Source organism: Apium graveolens, unplaced genomic scaffold (genome assembly GCF_009905375.1).
Source record: "Apium graveolens cultivar Ventura unplaced genomic scaffold, ASM990537v1 ctg4346, whole genome shotgun sequence".
Lineage (NCBI taxonomy): Eukaryota > Viridiplantae > Streptophyta > Magnoliopsida > Apiales > Apiaceae > Apium > Apium graveolens.
Window position 1 is genome coordinate 41,173 of NW_027418499.1, and position 22,756 is coordinate 63,928.

Here is a 22,756-nt window from a genome sequence, read left to right on the forward strand (position 1 = left end):
TGCATCCTCCCAAAAGGGTGCAGCTATTGAAAACAGTCCCCAACCAGGGACACAGAACAAAAGAGGAAGGGACACTGAAGCCACACACTCACCTATAAAAGCTTTTACAAGAAGAAAGAGGGTCAAAACCTTAGTTTCCATACAGGGTGCACACACTGCACAGATACACCGACCTGTATCTATGCCTTCTCAAATTCAGCTTGATGTGACTCCAATAAATGTAGAGTCACAGCCCCATTCTCTCAAAATTGACACACATCAATCACCAAATTCTCCATCACCATCTCTGGATGTGGACATGATATTCACATCAATTCTTGATTCTCCCTCTTTACAACTCAGGGAGGAGCCCCAATCAAATACTGGTGATCATCATCTTTTAGATGATTTGTTGGATCATCAGCCAATTCTTTCAGACTTAGTTGAAGAATCTGTGTCATCTAAATTAAAATCAATCCACACAGATTTAATAATTATGTTAATTTCAATTTTTACTTCTTTTCCTTCTTCAACGGATATTCCTCATCCGTTGACAAGTGGTTTTTCTTCGACGGATAAGTTTACAGTAGTTATCCATTGATACCATCAGTTCCTACTTCAACAGATACTCCCTATCCGTTGATACTCTCTGCACAAATAACTGAATCAATTCCAAGTGTAGAATACATGGTTACTGTACAATCACTTCTAGGTTTGAGGGAAGGGAGTGAAAATTTGAGTGAGAGGTTGGGTTGCTCCCATGCAAAAGGAGAGCTTGAGAGTCTAAATATGCATGCTATTTCTTCCAGCATGGCAAAAGAAAGTGAGAGGAGTGCCACCTTAGTAGGTGAAGGTGAGGGTGTGAGGAGTGTGAGCCAGGGGGAGCCCCTGATGCAAGAAAAAAGAGAAATTGAGAGAAAAGCAGGTACAAAAGGTATAAGGGTGGATCCAGCCATTGCTAATGAGTCAATAATTGTGGATGATACTGAAAAGGAAAGACAATTTCAGCAATATTACAAAGCTGTAATTGATAACATTTCCTTGGATGCTGACACTTTTACTCATCTTGTGTCAGCCTATCAATTGTTGGCTACTCAGGGCAATTAGGAGGCAGAAAAGACTTTAAATCTAGTACATACTTCAGAATCTCTACAAAGAGATAAAGCTGCTGTCAACTTGATGCCTTCTACAGCTGGTGAGCCATCTGAAGAATTTGGAGTAAATTCTAATGATGATGACTCTGTTTCATTTGATGGAAGCATGAACTTAGGGGGAGATGTAGGCCCAAGTTCTATTCCAGATTTACCTGAATGGGCATCGACAAAGGAGTCAACACCAGGACAATTCAATGTCTCCTTAGTCAAACAAATCATGTCTATCCAAAAAGCCATTCAGAACACCTCCAATGCTGGTACCAAGGCTCTTCTTCAAGCCCACCTAGATTCTCTACATCTCATGAAGCTACAACAAATCAGACAGAATCTGAGTGTGGATGAACTCAAGAAGGATATAGCTGACTTGAAGTCCTACAATTCTGAAAAGCTGGATTCAGTCATGCCCTATGGTACCATGCAGGACTTGTTACTAAGACACAGAAGAGAATCAGATGCTGAAAAGAGGCTGACCAAATTGGAAGACAGGGTTCAAGTCATTGAAAATTATGTGGTCACCATTCTTCAAAATCAACAGTCTCAAACAAGTATACTCATGCAACTGGCTAAAACACAAGGCTTGACTCCTCTTCTTGATGATAACAAAAAGGGGGAGAATAAAGTGGAAGGGGGAGGGGAGCCATCTACATACATCCAAATATCCAAAGTGCTAGTTCCTGCCATCACTACTTCTCCAACACTTCAAATCAAAGGAAAACTTGATGGAATTGATCTAATCCAGCTAGCAGCAGCTGAGATGAAGGTGAAGGAGCAAAGAAAAAGAATTGATGAAAGGATGCAACAAGTGTTTGGCTCTACAACTTCAAAATCATTATCTGTGAAACATAGCACAAAGGTTGAGCCAATCATTATGGAGCACAAGCCAGTAAGGAGGAATAAGGTTGGAGAAACTTCCTTCAGGAATTCGAAACCCATGGTACTCAAGCCATCCACTAGATTCAACAGGGACTCTACAAAGAACCCTCTAAACTTTAGTCAATCAAAAGAAGTAGATTTTCCTCTTCCAAAACCTGATGAAGATAAAGTTTTGGGTGGCAGCATCATAAAGCACAAAGAGACCAATGATGTAGTGGAAAGAATGAATATGGCTATCATTTATAGAGAGGGAAAGAGTATCTGTGTGATGCAAGGACATCCCAAATTCTCTAAAGCCAAGAGGGAAGAAACCATGAGGTTAAAGGAAGAAGCTAAAAAGCTGAAGGCTGACAAAAGAGCACAAGCAAAGCTTGAAAAATAGCTAGAGTCAAGTCAGACTGAAGAAAGGAAGAAGATTGAAGACAAGAGTGAAGAAGACAAGATTGAAAGCAGAAATGTGGATATGGGGAATGTGGTTGGTGAGAGTGTGGAGGAAATAAAGGAATGGCAGAAAGGGAACAGAAAGAAGGCCAATGCAAAAAGGAAGAGTGGAGATGACACTGAAGAAACCCAATCAAAATCTAAACCACTACCTTCCATTCCTGAACCTTTTGTTGCTGATCCTAGTATAAATGTCCATGGTGAACCAATCATCCCTAAAGAGGAACCTATTTATTGGGACACCATCAACTTGCCTACCTTCCTAACTACCTCTCCACCATCAAAGAAACTGAAAAGAATATCCAAATCTACACCTCCCCTAACCTCAAGTAAATTCACTCAGAAATATAAACCTAAGCCTAAACCACAAGCCTCAAAGGATGATTATGTTCACATTTGTGATATAAAGGAGTTTACAGATATTGAACTCTATCTGGATGAGCTGGAGGAAATAAGGGGAATAAGTGCATACAAACAGCTCCCAGAAAGGCTAGTGTTCAAATATAAAGGAAGTGAGGAAAGGACTTGGCCTCTTCAAAGAATTCTGAATGAAGGCTATTCTACCTTAATTAGAGTCTACTCAGCTATCAAAAGGGATTCTGGCTTTACCAGGACTGCCAAAACTGAGATTCTCAACAAGATTGCCAGCATAAGGAAAACTTGGTGGGAGTCTAATTCCTTGCCTAGAACATTACTCATATCTGGGCATGAAATTACAATTCATAAATCACCTCATTGGTTGTTGGAGTTCAGAGACAATAAAGGAGTCAGAAGATTTTTCAGACTTGAAGACCAGCTTAAAATTTCCAGTAATGAAACTCTCAAGGACATGCAATCTAAGTTGGATATCAGTGAAGAAGATGAAACTGAATTCTACAGACAACTCCAACTCCAAGTAGAGGAAAATGACAGGAGGCCAGGGAAGAAAACAAGGGATCAAAGGAAAAGAAAATAATCTGCTCATCCTAAAGGAGCATCCTTGGAAATAATATAATTCTTCAATTCTATCTCATTACATACACTTTTACACCACTTTTGAATTTCTACTTGATTTCAATTCATATATTTGTTAAGTGTTTTGTTATCATCAAGTTAAACCCATATTTATGCCTACAATTCTAGTAGACATAAATAGGGGGAGATTGTTAGGAATATGTGTATTAGTTTGATGATAAGTTAAACAAAACACTTAAGTAGAAATCTAGTGTTTGTATCCTCAACGGATAAGACCATTCTGGCTATCCGTTGATGGAGTAGCTTTACTTAGAAATAAGTTTAGTGTTGTAGCACATTTCAGTTTCTGTATTTAAGTTATAATTCTTAGATGTTTTGGGAAATTATAAGTCATGTTGAATACTAGTGGATATGCAAATAGGAGGGCTAATTGTAAATATTTCATGCCTTGTAATTTTGTATAAATGAAGTAGTATCAACTGATAAATTAAAGGCCTTCAACGGATGAGAAATAAAGCTTTAACGGATGTCTCTAAAGCTTCAACGGATAACATCCATCAACGGATGAGTGCATCAACGGATAAAGCTTCAACTGCTAGTGCATCAACGAATAAAGCCATCAACGGATAAAAGCTTCAACTGCTAGTGCATCAACGGATAAAGCCATCAATAGATGAAAGCTTCAACGGATGCTAAGTTCCATAGCAGTTGACAGTGATAATTCATAAGCTGACAGATGCACATGGGTTGACAGAGACAATTGGAATATGGTAGCCTCTTGGAGGAATCAAGAAAATATATCATTTTCATTCTGGTGCAAACAAGGAAGTATTCAAAGATTCACAGATTATCCTAGATTGCGTTGGATAGAGAAATGAAGAAGAAACATGTGAAGAACCTTTTCAATTGTATTTGTACTTTTGTCTTCACTTATAAACTTGGTGATATATAAACCAAGTTGCAGCTAGTAATTAGAGTGTGAATTTTCCGGAGCTGTTTAGAAAAACATAGAGAGAAAATCATCTAGTTTGTACTAGGACGCAGCTGTGATCAATTCTTTGAATCACAGATTTTCTGAAATACACATCTCTGGTGGAACAACAAGATTTTCTAAGCCGTTGTGCAACTTGCTTGAGAAGGATGTGCCTTTCAAATTTGATGATGAATGCTTGACGGTATTCGAGACTCTCAAGAAGAGTTTGATAACCGCACCAGTTATTACAACACCTGATTGGACAGAGCCTTTTGAGATGATGTGTGATGCGAGTGATTATGCGGTGGGCGCAGTTCTTGGGCAGCGCATGAATAATCTCTTTCATGTGGTCTACTAGGCTAGTAAGACTCTAAATGGAGCTCAAATAAACTACACCACTACTGAGAAGGAGCTCTTGGCTATAGTCTTTGGTTTCAAAAAAATTCGATCTTATTTGCTTAGGACAAAGGTGACAGTGTTCACTGATCATGCGACCATTCGCTATTTGGTTTCCAAGAAGGATTCGAAGCCTAGACTCATTCGTTGGGTGCTCTTGCTACATGAATTTGAGTTAGAGATCAATGATCGAAAAGGTACTGAGAATCAAGTGGCTGACCATCTCTCTAGATTGGAGAATCCCGAGTCAACTTCATATGATAAGACATTGATCAACAAATCTTTTCCGGATGAGTAGTTGTTCTCAGTTCAGGAGGAAGAGCCATAGTTCGCAGATATTGTGAACTATCTTGTCAGCAATATAATGCCTCCTATTATGAATACAGCTCAAAAGAAGAAATTTCTGTATGAGGTGAAGTGGTATATGTGGGATGAACCGTATTTGTTTAGACAAGGAGCTGACCAAATCATCAGGAGATGTATCCTGTTCTGTGAGACGGAGGGGATATTACGAGACTGCCGCTCCACAGTTTATAGTGGACATTATGGTGGTGAGAAGACGGCAGCTCATATTTTGCAAGCAGGTTTTTTCTGGCCTACTTTGTTTAAGGATGCTCATCAGTTCATGTTAAGGTGTGATCGTTGCCAAAGAGTGGAGAATCTTACGAGGAAGAATGAGATGCCGTTAAATGTGATGCTTGAAGTCGAGGTCTTTGATGTTTGGGGAATCGATTTCATGGGACCATTTGTCTCATCCTGCAATAATCAGTACATCTTGCTGGTAGTCGATTATGTCTCAAAATGGGTAGAAGTCAAAGCTCTGCCGATGAATGATGCAAAGGTAGTGTTGAATTTTCTTCATAAGCAGATTTTCACAAGGTTTGGAACACCACGAGTAATCATAAGTGATGAGGGGTCGCAATTCTGCAACCGTAAGTTCACTTCTATGATGCAGCGCTACAATGTGAATCATCATGTTGCTACTGCCTATCATCCGCAAATGAATGTTCAAGCGGAAGTGTCTAATAGAGAGATCAAGCGCATTCTAGAGAAAGTTGTTTGTCCGTCAAGGAAGGATTGGTCTTTAAAGCTCGATGAAGCTGTGTGGGCTTACAGAACAACATACAAGACTCCACTTGGGATGTCCCCGTTTCAACTTGTGTATAGTAAGGGATGTCATTTACCTGCAGAGCTTGAGCATAAAGCCTATTGGGCGTTGAAGAAGTTGAACCTTGATCTAGATGCAGCTGGGAAGAAGCGAATGCTTCAGCTAAATGAAATTGATGAATTTCGACTCCAAGCGTACGAGAACAACAAAATGTACAAGGAAAAAGTGAAAAGGTGGCACGACAGGAAGCTATATCCTAAGTCATTTGTGCCGGGGCAGCAAGTTCTTTTATTCAACTCTCGTCTCTGACTTTTTCCTGGAAAGTTGAAATCAAGGTGGTCTGGACCTTTTATTGTCAAAAATGTGTTTCCACATGGAGTGGTGGAGATTTTTTAGAATGATCCGGGCCAAGCATTCAAGGTTAATGGTCAGCATTTGAAGCATTACTATGGGGACACGGCAAACCGGGAAGTGGTTAGTGCCGTTTTATTGTCAACTTGAGTAAGGTACGCTACGTCAAGGTAATGACGAAAAAGAAGCGCTTCTTGGGAGGCAACCCATGATTTGTTGTTACAGGAACCCTTAGAAGTTAGTAACCTATCCAAAACCAAAAAAAATCAAAGAAAAACCAGGGCAAGAAAATATTTTTCCAGAATGTCCCTGAGCGCCCGCCCAGCTTTGCTGAGCGACCGCTCAGGGCCCGACTTTTTGAATTTTTTTTAGCCTAATAAAAAAAACCAGAAAACATAAAAATACAAACACAGCCCCACTACCCACGAATTATCTTCCTATTACCCAAATTTTTAAACCTCAAACCCACTCCTAATCAAATTTTAACCTAATCTCTACCCTATATATACATACAACTATTCCATATTCTCCCCCATACACTTTCAACCCTTAAACTCTCTCCCATATTCAAAAACACAACTCTTAAGCACTTTTCTCAGTTTCGATGGCACCCAAGAGATCTAGGACCATTGATAGCAGCAGCACTGTTCCTACTGCTGATTCTTCAAGGGGTACTGCTGCGAGGCCTCGTTTGTTTGATAGGGCTGCTGAGGAGGAGTATACTAGGCTTCTGGGTAAGACGATCTTGAAGGAGAGGGGATTCTGACCATTGGGGAGGGATGGTGAGTTGTTGCCAATGATTGCTGAGAAGGGTTTGATCGCTTTCTGTGAGTCACCAGAGGCAGTTCCGATGAGCGTTGTTCGCGAGTTCTATGCGAATGCGAAGGCTGAAAAGAATGGGTTTTCTGTTGTGCGGGGGATGACGGTGGATTATCACCCTGAGGCGATTCGCTGTGTGATTGGGTAGCGACGGAGGAAGCCCACAGAGGAGAATTGGAATGAGAAGACTGCTAACGATTTTGACTTGGATTTGATTTGTGCTACTCTCTGTAGGCCGGGCACGGTTTGTACATTCAAGACTGGGACTAACGAGTATCGTCATTTTCCAGCGATTGCGATGAATAGGTATGCCCATGCATGGAATGCCTTTATTTTTGCTAATATTCTGCCTACTTCACATGCACATGAGGTTACAGTTGAGCGAGCATAGTTATTATGGGGTATTTTGAATGAGGGGTACTATGTGGACCTTGGTGAGTTCATCTACCAAGGAATTCTGAAGTTTTTGAGGGGAGCGAAGCACATGAACATCCCTTATGCATCCACGATTACAAAGCTTTACCGAGCAGTGGGAGTTCAGTGGCCCTTCTCATGAGCAGTTGTAGCTGCCGGCCGCTCCTATTGATTCGGGACTCTGAATGCGATGCAGGAGTGGACTGGTGGAGAGCCCGAGGAGCATGGGCTGGGTTATCGTCTTCCAGGAGGGCGTCCAGCACGCGGTTCTACCATAGCGAGACCAGGGCGTGATGAGGCAGGTTTTTCTAGAGCTCAGGAGGGTGCTGGGATGGCTGATGCCCAGTATAGGAGGCTGTCGAGGAGGATGGATGCTATGTACGAGACGCAGAGCAGGTTTGCTCAGGAGCTCACCCTTGCACTTGGGACTGCTTTTAGAGGCGACATCCAGTGGCCCGTTTTTTGTGAGGACTCTGCATATCCGCCTCCTGATACTCCACCCTCTGAGGGTGATGATGATGATGATCTCTCCGAGTAGGTATACCCTGTGTTCTTTTCTACTACCTTCACTGGGGACAGTGAAGATTTTAAGTTTGGGGGTGGTAGTTAAGGAATATTTTGTGTGTGTGTCATATAGTTGCATATTCCTGATAGTTTAGTTCATATAATTGCATATTTTTGTCATATAGTTTTTATTTTATTTTATTTTATTTTATTTTATAGCTTTATTTATCATGTCATGTAGCTCATGCATATACCATGATCCCTTTTGCGTTGCTTTACCAATTGATTTGTGATGTTGATGCGAGTGTAGTCATAGCGTTAAAGGATGTTGAGACTTGTAGATTGACGTGCATGCTAGAAACACTTGTAATTTCACTAAGTCTTAGAGAATTCTTAAGGACTAGATTGTTGTCATGGTTTGATGGTTTTCAAGGTTAATCTATTGATTATGCTTAAAATTTATAATAGGTTCTTAGTGATAAAAGACATGAAAAGAAAAATTGGAGTAAAAAGTGGAATTCATTGCTAATTGTGGCTAGGTGTCAAATGGCTAGTAGCCGGATCGTATTTTTATGCGAGTAGTCTGGGGTTGAGCAAGATGGAGCGAAACATACTTGCTCAGAAATTTTGAAAAAAATATAGAAAGAAAAAAAAAATAAAAAAAGAAGAATAAAATAAAAAGAAAAGAAAAGAAAAAAATAGAGAGTTAATGCATAATTGATCACGAGTGGGGTCTTTTGTATTCGAGTTATTAAATTCTTAGGGGACTTTGTGCCTAGTGACCTAAGGCTTTTAAAGTCTGGGATCCGCTAACCTAACGCTCGCTACATGGATGCCATTGTATAAGTCTTTTGTGGACCTCACTCATTGCACGGTTAAGTAAGCATTTGTTTATGTGTCAAATAAAAAGCATGATTCTGTAATAAGCTCCAGTAATCTTGAAGTGTTATAAGTCATTTTGTGCCGAAAATTTATTCTTCGTATAATCATGTGATTACCTTGAGGATAGTCAAGTTATGATAATTGATCTAGTTTCGAAGCATATCTATTAAGCATCCGCACACACAACGTTTCCGGCTGTATGTTAGTTTGCATGATTTGATTGATCTTTATTCGCCTAATTGCATTTGTTGAGATGTCGTAAGTTGGTTAGTTTGGTCGTAGTAAGGAGGATCACTGCATTTCATATAGATTGCATTCATGCATATTTTTGTTTTGTTTTTGAGTCTGTAACGCTTGAGGACAAGCATCGATTTAAGTTTGGGGGTGTGATAAGTGGCATTTTATACCACTTAGAACGTCTTATAATGGCTTAAATTGATGTCTTGAAATCAAGTATTTTGTGTATTTGATGCGTTTTTCTAGTGTTTGTGCATTTCAGGGTATTACTTGCATTTGTGGAGAGATTTCATCAAGAATAAGTCTTGGCATGTGTTTGGCATTGCAAGTGGGAAGATAGAAGCAGAATGCAGCAAAGAACGGGAGCAAAAACAGAGTTTTTTCCAGAAGGGGTCTGAGCGCCCGCTCAGCTCTGCTGAGCGACCACTCAGGAAGCTGAGCGCCCGCTCATGGACGGAAATTTAAATTATTATTTTTAGACTCCTAATTCTGTTGAGCTTCCAACTTCTGAGATAGCTGGGTTTTGTGGGACTCCTATATAAGTAGTTTTCAGAGACGTTTCACGTGTGTTGAATCGTAGTATTAATCAAGGAGCGAGGAGATAAGGAAGAAGACCGTTTTAGCACATCGCATCAAAGATTAAGCATATTTTCTTGTGATTCTTTATTTCGTTGTAACGTTGGATGCTAGTTTTCTTTACTTTGAACCTATTTACTCTTGTGACGTACTCCGATTTAATATAAGTAGTTTTAGTTATTATTCTCGTGTGTTATTATCATATTTTCGTATGAACCCATGGTGACGATGAGTTCAATCATGGGCTAATCATGATCATGGGGTCGTAACGGATTTGCTATGGAATTCTTTAGTTAGTTGTTTAAACCCTTAGTGTGTGATGATTGTATGATATCTAGTATTGGTTGTGCTTATTCGTCTTATGTGTGTCGCGAACATATAAAATAGGGTGTTAATCTCTTATGAAGCGATGGTGGATCTTGAGGTTTAGAACTTTCCATGCTAGCATAAGTTCATGTATGTGTATGCATAATTAGTGGGTATCTATAACCGTTTTACTTGCCCTGTGTAATCATAAGGAATAACTTGTGCTTAAATCGTTATATTGTCAAATTTTGTAGACATATAGGGTCTCAACATAATTGATGCCTATTCAACTTCTATCTTAATTGTGGATGCTTGGTAGAATGGTATTAGTACAATGAAAGTTGGCTTTTATCAGTTTAGTGTTGTTCGATTAATATCATCGCTGTTACATGCTAAGGGTAATAACAATAACTATTGAAGGAAGTAGTAATGAAGTTGTGATCTCATGTGTGTTTAATATTGTTAATTCAAGTGTCAATTAAGTGCTTAATTCTTATAGTTAATTGTAGTTAATAATTTGTTAATCAAATCTAAGTGTTATTGTCTTGACATTGAGAAGTAATTATACATTGGCGAGTGAGTGTTAATTGAACATAATTAGTCTGAGTCTCTGTGGGAACGAACTAGAAAGTATTCTATATTACTTGCGAAGGCGTATACTTGCGTGTATTATTAGCGCGTGTTTCCGCCCTAACAATGCTGAAACAAGATATATGTTTATTGGGATAGAGAGGCTAAGTTGTTTGCAAACGCTGCCTCATTTTGTTGTAAGCAAAGACAAAAACTGCCTCATTGGACAACTGGGAGGGTTGAAAAATCTTAGAGGTGAGCTTATACTCTATGACCTAAATGAGGTGGAAAATATTGAAGAAACAAGTAAAGCAAAACTTTGTGAGAAGTCCAATATTCAGAATTTATGATTGGAGTGGTGGAGCAATGGAGATGGAAGGGAAGACAGAGAATACAATGATGAGGATGTGATGGAAGGATTGGAAGCTCATACAAATTTAAAAGAATTGAGGATAAACAACTTTATGGGGAAGAAGTTTGCATCATGGATCAAAATGATGACCAATTTGGTTGAAATCACCATGAGAAATTGCAACATGTGTGAAGTATTTCCAGCACTGGGTCATCTTCCTAAACTGAGGAAAATGTGTATAGATGGGATGGAAAATGTGAGGGTTATGGGGAACAGTTTATGTGGAGGTGTAGACAGTGGTGTCCCGAAGGCAGTTAAAATAGCACTGTATCCATCATTGACAGAAGTCTCTTTGTCGAAAATGTCAAAGCTAGAAGAATGGGTGAAGACAGTTATGGGTAGAGGGGCTAATGGCCAGAGGGTATTCCCCAAACTTGAGAGTTTGAAAATCGAAGAATTCTCAATGCTGAGAAAGATCCCAAATTGTAGTTTTCCATGCTTGAAGAAGTTGGAAATCAGGGATATGGAGAGCAGCATGATACTGGAATCTGTGAGCACAAATGTAAGCTCACTCACCTCTCTAAAGCTTTATAGTATCGGTGATGGAGGAGAAGGGGGTTCACCTACATCATCATCATCATCATCATCATCATCATCGTGTTCGAACATGGAATGTAGAGGTGGTGGCGAGGAGTGAAAGCTACTAAAGGGGAGCAGTATGCAGATGCTTTAGAATGGCAGGGATTCAAGGAGGTATTCTATGATAAATACTTCTCTAATGCTGATAGAGAGGCTTATTTGAGGGAGTTTCATTCTATCATACAACACCATGATGAGAGCATTACTGATTATATGGCAAAATTTATAAGGCTGGCTGGATTTGCCGGGACAGTTGCAGGGACTGCTGCACAACAGACTGATAAATTTAAATGGGGGTTGAAGTCTTATCTGAGTGGCTCCATAATTTCTTTTAAATTTGATAACGTGGCAGAGGTGGCTGATGCAACAAAGGATGTTGAGAAGGAGCGCATAAATTTTAGGACTTCCAGCTCTAACAGTGGTAGTAAGAGGACTAGGGATGATCAGGGTTTTGCACAGGGTAGACAGTGGTATGGAGGTCAGAATGGTCAGCAGGGACAGTGGCACAGACAGAATTAGAATAGGGGTGGTCAGTCATTCCACAGCCGAAATTAGTATGTTGGTCAGAATCAAAATCAGCAGTTTCAGCGACATAAGCAGCCTAGGCAGTGGCAGAATCGTCAGCAGGGGCAGAGCCGTTACTCAGTGTATGGGGGAAACCCCAATATGATTCCAGTGGCTCCTTGTGCTACATGTGGTGGACATCATCCAGGTAGAGCTTATTACAGACAGACTGAGGCTTTTTTCTTATGTGGTAGCATGTCCCATAGAGCAAAGGATTGTACAGTGTTGCGCAAGACTGATGGATGAGGAGCTGGCGGTGGTAATGGCAGTCAGCAGAATTCTAAAGCTAGAGTGTTTGCATTGACTATAAATTAGGCAACAACTAATTCAGTTACCATTTCAGGAACACTTATTGTTGGTAGACGTGATGCTTATGTGTTATTTGATACTGGTTCGACTCATTCTGTTGTGTCTTTATCATTTGTTTATCATCTTTGCATTGTACCTTCATTATTATATCCTCATATGTCTATTGCTACCCCGATGGGGAATTATGTTATTATATCTGATGCATATCGAGAGTGTCTGATAGTTGTGGGAGATAGAAATTATAAGGTTAACTTGCTTCCAATGGAGATGCATGACTTTGAAATTATCTTGGGCATGGATTGGTTGAGTGAACATCGTGCCACAATTGATTGTCAAGGAAAAATGGCGATCTTTGGGGATGCAGATAAACCAGAATTTGTATACCAAGGGTCTCAGCCGAAAGGGAAGGTTAAATTAATTTCTGCTCTAAAGGCGAGTAAATTGTTGTCTAAGGGTTGTGATGGCTACCTTGCTTTCGTGAAGGATACATCGAATGATGAACCTCGCATCGAGGATTATCCAGTTGTCATGGAGAATGAAGATGTGTCCCCGATGAGCTACCAGGTTTGCCACCACATAGAGAGGTGGAGTTTACTATTGAACTTGTTCCAGATGTCGAGCCTATTTCTAAGGCGCCATATCGAATGACACCACTTGAGTTGCAAGAATTGAAGGAGCAGTTACAAGAGTTGCTGGATAGAGGATTTATCAAGCCAAGTGTGTCTCTGTGGGGCGCTCCTGTGCTGTTTGTGAAGAAGAAGGATGGTTCCATGAGGTTGTGCATTGACTACATGGAGTTGAATTAGGTGATTGTCAGAAACATGTATCCTTTGCCACGCATTGATGACTTTTTTGATCAGTTACAAGGGGCGAAGTACTTTTCGAAGATATATTTAAGATCTGGTTACCATCAGTTACGAGTAAGAGAAGAGGATATTTCGAAGACTGCATTTCGCACTCGTTATGGTCATTATGAGTTTCTCGTGATGCCCGTTGGGTTGACGAATGCACTAGCGGTATTTATGGATTAGATGAATCGGGTCTTTCATGATTATCTGGATAAATTTGTGGTGGTCTTCATCGATGATATCTTGATATACTCTAGGAGCATAGAGTAGCATGAGGATCATCTATGTACTGTACTTGAAATTTTGAGGGAGAAGAAGTTGTTTGCGAAATTTTCCAAGTGTGAATTCTGGTTGGAGGAAGTGGCATTCTTGGGGCATATTGTGTCTGGTAGGGGCATTGAGTTGGATCCTGCGAAAGTCGAGGCTATTACTAATTGGCCCAGACCTAGCAATATGACGGAGGTGAGGAGTTTCTTGGGTTTGGCAGGTTACTAGAGGCGTTTTGTGGAAGGTTTCTCTTCCATAGCTTTGCCATTGACTCAGCTAATAAGGAAGGGAATTAAATTTGAGTGGAATGATGATCGTGAGAAGAGCTTTCAAGAGTTGAATAAAAGGTTGATGTTAGCTCCAATACTCGTGTTGCCATCAGGAAGTGGAGGTTTTCAGGTTTATAGCGATGCTTCCAAGAGAGGATTGGGGTGTGTTCTTATGCATCATGGGAAAGTGATTTCTTACGCCTCAAGGAAACTTAAACCTTATGAGGTAAACTATCCTACCCATGACTTGGAATTAGCAGCTGTGGTTTTTTCTTTGAAGATCTGCAGACATTATTTGTATGGAGATACTTGTGACATCTTTACTGATCACAAGAGTCTCAAATACATCTTCACTCAAAAGGAGCTTAACATGAGGCAGTAGAGGTGGCTTGAACTTCTTAAGGATTATGATGCAAATATTCAGTACCATCCAGGGAAGACGAATGTAGTAGCGGACGCTCTTAGTAGGAAAAACTTTGGGAATGTTGCATCTCTCATTACTCAGCCGCACCTTATTTCAGATTTGGAGTGATTGGGTGTTGAGTTGTATGTTAGAGGGTAGGAAGGTAGCATTGCAAGTTTGAAAGTGGAACCGAATCTTATTTCAAGGGTTAAGAAAGCTCAGAAGAATGATAAAGGTTTGGATCTATTAGATCCGAGGTGGCAGGTGGAAAGCAAACACATTTTCGTGTTGATGAGGAATGTGTGATATGGTAGGGTGGAAAATTGTGCGTGCCTGCAGACCCGACGATTCGTGAAGAAATTTTGAAGGAGGCTCATAGTTCTTCATTCTCTATTCATCCAGGTTCCACTAAGATGTATAAAGATTTGAAGAAATACTTTTGGTGGAGTGGAATGAAGGGAGACATAGCAGAATTTGTGGGAAAATGTCTTACATGTCAATAAGTGAAGATAGACCATCAGAGGCCTAGTGGGTTGTTACAACAACTAGATATCCCAGTTTGGAAGTGGGAAAACATTACTATGAATTTTATGACTCATTTGCCGAGAACTTTCAAGAAGAATGATGTCATATGGGTGGTGGTTGATAGACTTACTAAGTCCGCTACTTTTTACCTATTAGAGAGACTACTCCTGTTTATGAGTTGGCAGAGATTTTTCAGCGAGATATTGTTAGACTTCATGGTGTGCCTGTATCGATAGTTTTTGAAAGGGATACGAGGTTTACATCGCATTTTTGGAAGGGGTTCCAGCAAGCTTGGGTTACGAGACTTAATTTTAGTATAACTTATCATCCATAGACCGATGGGCAGTCAGAAAGGACTATCTAGACGTTGGAGGATATGTTGAGGGCATGCGCTTTGGAGTGGACATGTGATTGGGATAAATATTTGTATTTGGTAGAGTTTACGTATAATAACAGTTGGCACGCGAGTATTGGTATGCCACCATTTGAGGCTTTGTATGGTAGAAGGTTTAGGGCACCATCTTGTTAGGATGACATTAGTGAGAGAATCATTGAAGGACCAGAGCTAGTTAGAATCACTAATTAGAAGGTAGAGAAAGTTAAAGAATGTTTGAAGGAAGCCCGATCACGTCAAAAGAGTTATGCGGATCAACACCAGAAGTTTGGTGGATTTGAGCCAGGTGATCATGTGTTTTTGAAGGTGTCTCCTTGTAAGGGTGTGAAGCGTTTTGCTATGAAGGGAAAGCTTAGTCCGAGATATGTTGGACCTTTTGATGTTATGGAGAAAGTTGGGGAAGTATCTTATAGAGTTGCGTTGCCGCCACAACTATCTCATGTGAATAATGTGTTTCATGTGTCTGTTTTGAGGGGCTATAAATATCATCCATTATACATAGTTCAATATCCATTGCATAAGATTAGAAATGATCTTTCTTGTGATGAAGAAGCTGAGACTATCTTAACTCGAGAGGAGCGAGTTTTGAGGAAGAACACCATTCCGTTTGTGAAAGTTTTGTGGAAAAATCATTCGGAGAGAGAGGCTACTTGGGGATTAGAATAATCTATTCGTGAGAAATATCCGCATTTGTTCGATTCAGGTACGAGTATATAGTTTCATTTGATTTCGGGGACGGAATCCGTTTTAAGGGGGTATATATGCAATATACGTGAATTTTATATATTTTAGATAAAGAAGTAATAATAATAATAATAATAATAAAAATAATAAAATCTATTTTAAAAGAGAGTTGGATATAAATTTAAATTTCTAATTAGAATAGAAATCGGTTTGTTATGACCAAGTCGTGCATATAAATATTATATCAACCCTAATGTTAAAACCATATTCGTGGGATTGTTATTAGAGCCGCGAAGAGAGAAAGCATAATAGAGAGAAGATGACATTAGAGATCATCTTTTCAGTTTAAAAATCAAGAAGGTATTCTTTAACTACTTATTTGTATGCATTGGTATGTTAGGTTAAAAATTAACATATATTATATATATTGCATGTGTTATTTGTGTCAAATACATTGATTTCATCTTTTGAGTTTTACATTCAAAATTTAGCCATACTTTGTTAATTGTTGCTCCCTTTTGTTATATAATATTTATATACATGATTCTTCTATGAAATAAAAAATTATAATATTTAACTGCATGATGGTATGCTAATTGTGTTAGTAACCCACATGAAGTCAACAATTACATATAAGTCTTATGTTATGTCGTATTGTGTGTTATTTACTTTTTTTTTTGAAAGAGTGTGTTATTTACTTTTAAAATTATGTTTACGATTTATTAATTTAAATTAGTTTGGTATTTTTATATGTTAGTTCTTAATATATTTTATTTACGTATGTGGTTAAGTATAATCCATCACTGGATTTAAGTTATGTATCACTAAATTCATGGTTTGTGTTTATAATTAAAATATCAATTACTAGTGTACTAGCTCTAGTAATCCCACTACATGTGATTATTGCTCTGTTTTCCTTGTTCATGACCATGTCTCTTAATTCCAACGTAATTTTGTTTTAATTCAATTTTTTAGACTTTAATCAAATTCACGTTTTTGACTTTAAGTTAATAAAATAAATAATATCTTTAGTTGCTCTACGTGATTAGTTAGGTTCAATTTTTTAGTGGTTCTACTCTCATGCTCTATAAGACTAAATAGATTAATATATATATATATATATATATATATTATGTGCATGCATATGGTCTCTGTATTTCACCTAATGTCAAGGTCATATTGAAGCCATGATGGACATCTAAAACTAGCTCCTATATTTTATTATATAATAATTTGTTATTATATAAATCTCAAAGCAATTGTTTATTGGTCAAAGTGAAGTTTATGGTCATGTGATGCATAACAGTCATTTTCTTAATTTGGTTGCTTATATTATACTAGAGCCTCAGATAGAAATATTAGTTGCAAAAATAAAACTTATAAATATTTAATAGTGAGGATTGCTCGTGGTGGCTGAATAAATTAAATGAATACATACCAATTAATATAATTAATTCTGTTATCTAGATCGGGGCCTGGGAATTTAGAGGATCGTGTCTCGATTTTATTAGTATTTTAGCTGCGATATTTAAGGCGTATCCTTCTGTTAGCTCTTGGGAGGAGCTTTTGCGTATTTGATATTTGTTCAGAATACGTGGTTGCACCCAGAGTTTAATTTGTGATTTGATTTATGGTGACGTTGTATATGCCGTACACGTTATCCATTCTGTTGCACACGTTAGGTACCCTATGATGTGTGTATTGTATCTGTTCTGATCTCACTATGAAATATCCTAATCCCTCCATGCCTGGTTTTAAAATTACTGTGTTATTATAATCTGTGAAATATTCATTTCTAATTTTCTGTTTTATAAATTGTATTCCAACAAATCCGTACCGGGCGTTTGGCTCACGCCGTATTATTTTTCTGGCTGGTGCTTAGGGGATCTGGAACTGTGTGATGGAGAGCTACCTCATTTATTGTTTAGGATTTCGGATTTTATCATTATCTAGACTTAATTATTTAATTAGAAATTTCTACATTTATATATTGGTTTAAAGATTTTGGAGATTTAATATTATTTTGGAGATTTTAGACTGTTAAATTATTGTTAGAAATATATTAGTATTTTGTTTACAGGTTTTTGGATTTTAAGTAATATCACCTTCAAAACATATTAATTATTTAGGAGTACTTTATGAATATGTATATTAATTATTTATTATTAAAATACATGATGTATATGTGCTCATATAACTACTCTGCTCTAAGTACATATTTAGGATATTTTTCACTGTTTATTATAAATGATTTAGGAGTACTTTAATCAAAATTTTGTGATGTTTAATGTTACTCTGTGAGTTTGTCTTTTGATAAGAGTCTAGATGATTGATACATTTTCTGGATTTTGTAAGACAAAAATCAATGGTCAAATATAGTGGTTCGTTTGTATTTATATTCTGGGCCCAACATCTCTTTCAAATAATGTACCAACAATAACTGTATGGTTTCTCTGAACTTCTGAAGTAATGCAGGACAAACATCGTATGGTTTCTTGTTTAGTTTGGTTGTTAAATGCACTTGTGAAAATATGACTTTGGTTACTTCAACTGTGTCTACGAAGTCTTTGAACAATGGACAACAAGTAGAGGGCAATCAAGGGTATGTACAGATCTATGGACTTTAAACAGAAACATGTAAATGTGCATTGCAGTTGCAGACATATAATTAGTTGACAACCAAAGGGTTTTATGAGCATTTCTTGATATTAATTTTCTTTTATTCTTCTTTTGATTTTGATCAAAATGAACATGATGGTGAATGCAACTCAACCTCTGCATGTATTTGTTGTCGTACTTTTTCTGCTATGCATGAAAACATGGCCCGTCGAGTCAGAATCCTTACCAAAAGTTGGCAAGATGGTGATGCAGACGGAGAGAAAAGCTTTGCTTGCTTTTAAACGAGACGTGGGTGTAGCAGATAAACTCGGTCTTGTTAATTCATGGAACAAGGAAGAAGATTGCTGCAAATGGAAAGCTGTTGGCTGCGATTATTTCACCGGTCATGTAACTCACCTTTATTTTTCTTCTCTTATAACAATATCTTCGAAAAATTCAACTGCCGGTATTAGTATCGGTAGTAGAATCAGTCATTTGTTGCTTGATTTACCATATTTAACATACTTGGACCTCAGTAGCAATTTTCTTGGAGGACTGATGATTAACGATTTTAATCTCACTCTCACAAAGTTAGTTCACCTTGATCTTTCAGATTCTTACATAGGGAGATACATTCCCTATCAGATTGGGAACCTCTCTAACTTGCAGTACTTAAATCTCAGCTACTGTGATTTTAGCGGTTCTATCCCAAAGTTTATTGGCTCACTCAACAGCTTAAGATACCTTGATATTTCCTCTAATAACTTTACAGGTGTTATTCCACATGAGCTTGAGAACCTATCCAAGTTGGAACATTTTGATCTTGCGTATAATTCTTTTCTAACAGGGGGAGGGAACTTTGAGTGGTTGTTCAATCTATCTTCTTTGAGACACCTTGATTTGAGTTTCATCAGCATTAATCAGTCCACTATTTGGCCAAGCTTTATCCAGCGGATTCCTTCTATATCAGTTCTGCGTCTAAATGGCTGCAATCTCTCAGCTCAATCAACCTTTAGCAATTTTTCTTCCTCTATCTCTGCCCTTCATCTTGGTGGAAATTACATCACTTCATCAATTTTTGATTGGCTTTCCCAATTGAATGGAAGTCTGATAAAACTTAATCTGCGCTATAACGTGTTAGAAGGTAGAATTCCAGAGTCTTTTCGTCATATGAATGCTCTTACCCATCTGGATCTCTATGCAAATCAATTTAATGGAGATCTTCCAAAATCAATCCGTAATTTGTCTAATTTGAAAGTTGTGGATTTCAGTTATAACTTTTTCACTGGGAACCTTGAAAATCTTATAGCCACACATTTTCCTCTTTTGCAAGAATTGTTGATACACGACAACCAATTTACTGGTTCGCTACCTGATTTCACAATACTATCATCTCTCAGAATCCTAAAAGTCAGCTATAATCAGTTAAATGGACATCTACCAACAGTCTTTGAACACCATTCAGCTCTACAATTCTTGGACTTGTCAAATAACCATCTTAGAGGCTCTTTACCAGATTTTACAGGATTTTCATCATTGAGATTTTTATATCTCTATAGTAATGAGTTTTCTGGGAGTCTTCCTGATTTTACTAAATGTTCATCTTTGCGAGTATTGTTCGTCAATGGGAATCAACTTACCAAATGGGAAGCTCAGTCCACCGGACTAGTCTCTAGCCTTGAGGAACTGGACCTTTCAAAGAATTCCATCCGCAGTACCATCTCTGAAGCACATTTGTCCAATCTTTCCAGGTTAGAGTACCTGCGCACATCATTTAATTTTCTGACATTTGAGTTCAGTTCTGACTGGCTTCCTTCTTTCCAGCTTCGGGAACTTTGTCTGGCATCATGCAAGTTGGGGCCAAAATTCCCAAATTGGATTCGAAATCAACGACATATCGATCACCTTGATCTCTCCAACAGCCAAATATTAGGTACTCTCCCTATATGGTTCTGGAGCTTCTCAAGAACACTGTATCATTTAAATCTCTCTTCCAACAAAATTACGGGCAAGTTTCATTCCAAAAGAGTTCACGTTCAAGAGATAGATTTGAGTTCAAATTATTTTGATGGACCACTACCACAAATTTCTGCAGAATGTTTGCAAATAAATCTATCTCAAAATAAGTTTTCAGGAACACTCTTTTCTTTATCTGCTGTTGATGACTTATCTTTAAGGTTTCTTGATATCTCACATAACCAGTTGTCTGGAGCACTTCCTGAAAATTGGATGCACTTTCAACTTCTAGTATATCTTAATCTAGGATCAAACAGATTTTCTGGTAGAATTCCAAGGTCAATAGGGCGTCTATCTAAGATCGAGACTCTGATTTTACGAAACAATAAACTCTATGGTGAGCTGCCTGAATCTCTAAGCAATTGCAGCAGCCTGGGTTTTATGGATTTTGGGTTGAATAAGCTATCAGGAATGGTTCCGTCATGGATTGGGGAAGACCTGCCATATTTGTATGCTCTAATCCTAAAATTCAATAGATTTTCTGGAAGCATTTCTGACGAAATATGTCACCTATCGAATCTTCATTTCCTAGACCTGTCCATGAACAGAATTTCTGGAACTATTCCTCCATGCTTTGATAATCTTACTTCCATCATCCAAAAAGATACTGAAGTCGCAGAACATAGCTACTTCTCATCAATAGCACCATCAACATCGCTTGGACCAAGCTATAGTTATTTCGATAATGCATTGGCAAGATGGAAAGGGCAGGAGTTAGTGTTTGGAAGAAATTTTGCATATCTCAAGGTAATTGATTTGTCAATTAATCAATTGACTGGAGAAATTCCTATAGGGCTAACCAGACTTAGTGAACTCAAGGGATTAAACTTGTCAGGAAATATGTTTTACGGAAATGTTCCACAGGAGATTGGAAAATTGAAAGTGTTAGAGAGCTTAGATTTGTCAACAAACATATTTTCAGGAGAAATTCCTTCAAGCATGTCTGGATTAAATTTTCTTGCATTTTTAAATCTCTCAAACAACAACTTTCTGGGAAGAATTCCATCTGGTACTCAACTGCAAGGATTTAGCAATTCCACATATCAGGGGAACAGTGGACTCTGTGGTAAGCCACTCACAAATATTTGTTCTGAAGATGAACCAGCTGATTACATCCGTCCTTCATCCATCGAGTATGCAGTTGATATAGACGACAGTGAATATGAAAGGTGGCTTTATATAAGTGTAGTGCTTGGTTTCAGTATTACTTTTTGGGGTATCATTGGAACTTTAGTCCTTTGTCGTCGTTGGAGACATGCATATTTCCTCTTTTTGGACCATTTAAAAGAGCAAACTTATGTTGCAATAGCCTGGCGCATTGCCAGATTTCAGGGAAAGGTTTGAAAATCTCAGCCGGTCTACTTGGTTGATCATGCTCTGCATAAATTTGGGGCTGAATTATGTAAATCTTTTTTCAATGAAGGTTAGTCACATTTGAATGATGAATTTCTTCGATACTCTTGCTTCATCTTGAAGTTGCGTTAGACTTGGAACTTACATGTTATGCTATTTTGATGATTACTTTACTGCAATATAAATAGAAGTAGAGAAGGCAATGAAGAATCGCCTAAATGCAATATGAACATTATGAATGAAGAATGCACTGTAACAAAGGCACACACACACGCACACCAGAATCAAAACAGAGATTTATTGTTCACGGATCCATACTAATACAGAAATTACACAATTACATGCAATTCAATTTAGTCTAACCAGAAATATCAATGGACTTGACCTCCATCTTGGTGACAGTAACAGTTAGAACTCCATTCTCCATTCCAGCTTTCACCTCATCCACCTTTGCATCCTCTGGCAGCCTCAATCTCCTGAGCTTCTTTCCATGTGATGCCACCTGTCATTTTTCTCCTCCTTTTCTTTGTTCCGCTCCCTGATTATCTGAAGAACCTTCCCTTCTTCTACCTTTTATCTTCACCTCTTCTTTCTCGAGGCCTGGAAGATCGGCTTTAAACATGTGAGCCTCCGGAGTCTCCTTCCAATCAATGCACGTGTTTGCAAATGCTGCTATCTCTTTCCCAAAATCAGAGGAAGTGAGTACAGGGGAAGTCTTGGATTGGATCCCAGACATCGAGAGAGAATGGGTCAAAAATGTTGCTTCTTCGGCTACCAAAAAAGCTAGGAATGATCGACATTGACTAAGAATAATCTGATTTATAAGACTGAAAAAAATCGATTGCTTACTTATGCTTTTGGTCTTTGATACTGCCTTTGAGGAGATTGGGTAGGGAGGTACTTATAGCCATATAAGGAACTTCAACAAGGCTGATAGTTTAGCATCAGGATTAATAACACAAACTTGTCTCAAGAATAAGGAAGGAGTTTTCTAAAAA

The 22,756-nt window shown here is 38.3% G+C and overlaps 2 protein-coding genes and 1 pseudogene across 2 annotated transcripts; 2 read left to right on the plus strand and 1 right to left on the minus strand.

The window, feature by feature from the left end:
* The first annotated feature begins 11,741 nt into the window (after window positions 1–11,741).
* Window positions 11,742–13,207, plus strand: LOC141701756 (uncharacterized). The gene is made up of 3 exons (XM_074505400.1): window positions 11,742–12,006; window positions 12,424–12,965; window positions 13,034–13,207. The coding sequence occupies exons 1-3, from the start codon at window positions 11,742–11,744 to the stop codon at window positions 13,205–13,207; spliced, it is 981 nt and encodes a 326-aa protein (XP_074361501.1).
* Window positions 13,208–18,536: 5,329 nt separating this feature from the next.
* Window positions 18,537–21,749, plus strand: LOC141701757 (receptor-like protein EIX2). Its single transcript, XM_074505401.1, has one exon. The coding sequence runs from the start codon at window positions 18,537–18,539 to the stop codon at window positions 21,747–21,749; it is 3,213 nt and encodes a 1,070-aa protein (XP_074361502.1).
* A 321-nt stretch (window positions 21,750–22,070) lies between these two features.
* LOC141701758 (17.8 kDa class I heat shock protein-like) lies at window positions 22,071–22,722 on the minus strand (annotated as a pseudogene).
* Between the last annotated feature and the right edge of the window lie 34 nt (window positions 22,723–22,756).